Source organism: Pongo abelii, chromosome 8, assembly GCF_028885655.2.
Source record: "Pongo abelii isolate AG06213 chromosome 8, NHGRI_mPonAbe1-v2.0_pri, whole genome shotgun sequence".
Lineage (NCBI taxonomy): Eukaryota > Metazoa > Chordata > Mammalia > Primates > Hominidae > Pongo > Pongo abelii.
Genome location: NC_071993.2, coordinates 106,484,336 through 106,488,941, shown reverse-complemented (window position 1 = coordinate 106,488,941; position 4,606 = coordinate 106,484,336). Strand labels below are relative to the sequence as shown.

The 4,606-nt window shown below is 60.1% G+C and overlaps 1 protein-coding gene across 1 annotated transcript; it reads right to left on the bottom strand.

The window, feature by feature from the left end:
• Positions 1 to 785: 785 nt before the first annotated feature.
• NKX2-3 (NK2 homeobox 3) lies at positions 786 to 4,372 on the bottom strand. The gene is made up of 2 exons (XM_002821057.3): positions 3,825 to 4,372; positions 786 to 2,314 (listed from the first exon to the last, which is right to left on the bottom strand). The coding sequence occupies exons 1-2, from the start codon at positions 4,180 to 4,182 to the stop codon at positions 1,581 to 1,583; spliced, it is 1,092 nt and encodes a 363-aa protein (XP_002821103.3). The 5' UTR covers positions 4,183 to 4,372; the 3' UTR covers positions 786 to 1,580.
• Between the last annotated feature and the right edge of the window lie 234 nt (positions 4,373 to 4,606).

The following is a 4,606-nucleotide window of genomic DNA, read 5'->3' as shown; positions in this document are numbered from 1 at the left end:
TGGGGAGCTCGGGGGGGACGTCAATCCGACGCGCTGGGGTTTTTGTTCGCGCAGGGGACCTCGCCTTCCTACCACACCTTTTGTTCGGCACTCCAATAAAAAGCCATTCTTTCCGCACCTTCCCGGCCCGGAGCCGCCTTTCAGCGAGGCCCGGCCCCACAATGGCGCGGCGCTCTGAGGCCTCCCCATTCACCCGCCTTGGCACGCTCACAATCGGCCGTGTGGCAGCACAGGCCTTGCACAGGCATTCTCCGCAAGTGACAAGGAGCCGCATAAAGCCGCGGCCGCCGGGGGAGAAGGGAGGGCGGCCAAGGGGGAGAGCTCGGCCGCGGCGGGGCGCAGCGCAGCGCCCCCGGGCGCGTTGGTAGCCCTGGCTGCAGCCAGGGAAGGAGCCGCCTTCGCGCGGCCAACAGCTGGGACTGCGAGCGAGGCTTCCTTTTCCCTGGCGACCCTCGAAGTGCGGCAGAGTCCAAGACTTGACGGAACGCAGGTCTATACAGCTAGTGCAAGCATCTGGGTAAAACTTAGGGGGAACGGCAAAGCCAGGGACTTCAAATGGCCCTGAGCCTTCGACCTGTCCAGCCCGCAAGAGTAAACAGAAATTAATGAACAAAGCCCCGAAGAGACCAGACTTGCAGCCTGGGGCCTGGCTCATGGGAGACCAGGCCTGCGATCGCCCACGGAGGATGGCTTTCCCCCTCGCACCTTTTCCTCCCCTTCCCGCCCTATTTAAAGGATTCCTCTCCACTCTTTGGAGCTAAACAAATTCTGTAGCAGGCCAACGATTTGAAAATATTGCACCTTGTTTATTGACTCCTGTAGTGTGTGGCAGCGGGTGTGTACATGGCGTGTGGTTATAGTTATATAGATAGATAACATGTGCTGAATACAGAATACGAAACAGAAAGGAAACCCGGTAACACCTCCGGTGGGCCACCAGGTCCCGAGTTTGTTCAGCCTCCCCCCACCCCCGACTTTTGATCTCATTCGGCTGGTTTTCCTCGAAGAGTCCTGCGTCCCCTGACAATCCGGAGATCTGGACCGAGGTATCTGCTGCGGAGGGGAGACAGCTGCGAAACGAAATCGACTGTGCTATGGCGCTCCAGGCCCTCAAAGGGGGCAGAGGATCCGTAGGGCCTGGAATTTCTCAAGCCACGACCCCCATTTTTCTCTCCTTCATGCTTTTAATTTGTTACGTCCTTGGGCTCCCCGCCAACGCTTCGCGGAGGCCGCGGAAAGGCCGAGGGAGAGAAGCCCTTCTCGCTTTGGAAGAACCAAGCGTGGCCAGGGTCCTAGCCTCCTGCTCTCCCCTCGCTGCCAGGGTCGGGGCCATCGTCCTCCCCGGCGCCCAGCCGGCTTTTCTGCCTCAGAGACAGTCCTGGCGACCGGACCCAGTCATCCTCCTCGCCCTTGAGCCCCCTTCCCCAGGCCTCGAGTGAGCTGCGATCCGAAGCCCTGAGGAGCTAGACGTATATATTTTTTTAACGAGGGGACCTGACCTTTAGGTCAGGCCCTTCTCAAGCTTCAGTCCCGCGGCGCCAGGCTGCGCTGGGGTGCCCGCCGCATGACCCGCCCCGTCCCTACCAGGCCCGGATGCCCTGCAAGGTGCCCTGAGCGCACGCGGCCCCGGCTGCAGTACCCTGGTGCAACGGCTGTGCGCCGCCGCCGCTGCCGAAGCCTCCTAGGTTGCTCACGTTCACAAAGGGGCCGCCTCCAGCCGCGCTGCAGGCGGGCTGCATGGCAGTGGCCGCCGCGGAGGTCCCGCCGCCGCCGCCGCCGCCCGCCGGGTACGCACAGCCATAGCTGCCGCTGTAGGCCGCCGCGGCGGCGGCGGCGGCAGCGGCGGCGGCGGCGGCCGCGGCCGAGTTCCCATAGCCGTAAGCGGGGAAGCTGTTGTAGGAGTAGGCGCTGGCGCCCACGCTGTAGGGCGCGCCGTAGGCCTGCGCGCTGGGCGTGACGCACGGCTTGCCGTCCCGCACCAGCACCGGGACCGCCACGCGGCGCGGCGGCGGCGGGGGCGCGTGTGCGCCAAGCTCCAGAGACTTGTCCTGCCGCTGTCTCTTGCACTTGTACCTGCGATTCTGGAACCAGATTTTCACCTGCGTGGATGTGAGCTTCAGGCTGCTGGCGAGGTGTTCGCGCTCGGGTGCCGACAGGTACCGCTGCTGCTTGAACCTGCGTTCCAGCTCGAAGACCTGGGCTTGCGAGAAGAGGACCCGGGGCTTCCGGCGGCTGCGTGGCTTCGGCCTCTCGCTCTCCTCCGCCGCCTTGCAGTCTCCGGCCGTCTCTAGAGACTTCTTCAGCTGGCAGCTTTCTGCGGAAGAAGCAAACAACAGCGTCCTTAGTTGTTCCCGGCCGCACCGCGGCTCCTGTACTGGAGCACCGTGACCCCTTTTGGTGGCTGCGCAGAGCGTGCGGTAGTAAATGGCTGGACTTTTGGGAACGTTTGTGGCTCCTGGCGCTGTGGGACCCTGCAACAGCCCCAGTACCCAAAGAATGCCCTTAGCAGGCGGAGGCGCGTTTCGTGGAGAGGGGTAGTTAGTGCGTGTTTATTTGGATCTTGAGCATCTGCGAGAGAAGAGATTACTCTGTATTAAATATGCGGCTCGACATGCTAATGACTATTTTCAGGATGAAGGCTTGCAACTACATAATGACTGCAGTATTTGCAAACTCGTTTGCCTTCTACTCCACCAAGGATAACTGAAGGTGTGAGGCGTGTTGGTATGAGTGGGCCCGTGGGCATGGGTTGCGCGAAAATCTGTTCTGAGTGTAACACTTGTGCATAGCCCAGGGACTTGTGTGTGTGTGTGTGTGTGTGTGTGTGTGTGGCTTATAAAAGACTACATGCAAATGTTATGACAACGTCTATGTGCACTTTGAAAATGAAGTTTGATTGACTAGTTATAGACAGTTTCATGCCGATTTTAGGCTCTGGGAACTATGAGAGCATAGGCCTTGGCCTCTGCCACATCAAACCGCCACTTGGGGAAAGACTGTGATTCTGTCCTCTTAAATACACTTCCTTGGGGACTTTATTTGATTATCCCATCTCTCTATCAATTCACTTCCCGTCCGATGTGAGCAGCCAAGATCTCGGACTCAAGTTCGGCGCATTTTCTATTCGGCCCGCAGCCTGGGACACAAAGCAAAACGTTACGGATTTTCAAAAAAGGCTGGCGCCTTAGGGATGTGAGAGCTATGGTCGCGCGGAATAGACATTGTTCCCACGCACTTTCCGATCATCTCCTCTCTCTCTACCGAGTGCCACGGGTTCAAGGACGCTGAGCTCCAAGCAGAGAAGGGAGGAAACCGCCCAGCTGGCCTCCACCAAAGTTCCTGCCCCTGCCGGTGCGAGAGACACAGGCTGCTTGGGCTGTCTTTTCGGAGAAGAAGGGGTGGCTGCCCTGGGCTAAGAGAACTCACCTCACCCTAGAGGGAAAACGAAAAAGGTCCAGGCTCCTGCCCTTTTTGGGGGAAGAGCCTTTGGAGTGGGGGAGAGCAAAAATACTGCCAGTTATGAGGACCCAGGCGCTGAGCCCACGTCGCCTCTCAGCATCAGGGCAGCAGTAACCACCTTCCCTTCCCTCATTTCCCCCTTTGGGGGGGAGTAGTTGTCAGGGTCACCTCGTCCTTGTCTCTCCACCCCGGCTCCCTTACAGGTACCTGCGCTTTGTGGGGCTGTCGGTGACCAGGGCGGAGGCATGGCCCCAGCCAAAGGGTAAAGGGGTGGGCAGCTGCACTGGCAAGGTTTGTGGGCTGTTTGTGTGCGCTCTGCCATTGCTCCAGGTGTGCGGGTGAGTTTTCTTTCCCCTTCTACTCACTTTGGCTCCGGTCCCTCACGACCTCGGGTTCCTCTTCATGTTCCTTGGGCCCGCTGCACGAGTCTCGCAGGACCGTGTGGACATAGCCCTGGGGACACAGCCCTGAATCCCCGTGGCCGTCTGCTGCGGCTAGTGAGTTCAAATAGGACAATTTCTCGCCCTCGTCTTCCTCGTCCTCCTCCCCTCCGTCAGAAAATTGCGTCCCCTCAGCTGCGGCCAGCATGCAGGGCGCAGAGTGGAAGTGGTGCTCCAAGTCCGCCTGCAAGTGCGCACCATGGAAGTGCTGCTGCTGCTGCTCCAGATTCAAAATGTCTTTGACTGAGAAAGGGGTGGAGGTGACCGGGCTTGGTAACATCATCAGGGCCACTTAATTGTCCAGTCCAAATAATAAATCCCGGCGGGGGCGGGGAGGCAGCGCGGCGGCTCCAGCTCTCCTCCTGGACTCCGCCGCTGCTGCCGAGTCGGGCTTTTGACAGACGCGGTCTCACTCCAGTCTAAATCGCCTCCATTGGCCGGGACCTGGGGGTCTGGGTTTTGTTACAGCCACTGCAGGGACTGGGGCCCGGGCTCCGAAGCCTGTGTCCCGGAGACTTGCGTCACGTCGGGGGGCGGGGCTGGCGCCCCAACCTCCCTCCCCATAGGTTCCGGCTCATGTTGGGCCACGCCTCCTGCTCTCCGCGAGTGAGATGTTGCGGCTCTACCAGAAATAGACAAGGACTAGTATAGAGTCCTGAAGTCCGAGACGCTGCGGGCGAGGCTGCGCTGATCCGGTTCCTGAACCA

Coding starts and splice junctions, on each gene's coding strand:
- NKX2-3 (XM_002821057.3), bottom strand. CDS start 4,182: ATGATGTTACCAAGCCCGGTCACCTCCACCCCTTTCTCAGTCAAAGAC. Junction 2,315..3,824: donor CGTGAGGGACCGGAGCCAAA/GTGAGTAGAAGG, acceptor CTTCTTCCGCAG/AAAGCTGCCAGCTGAAGAAG.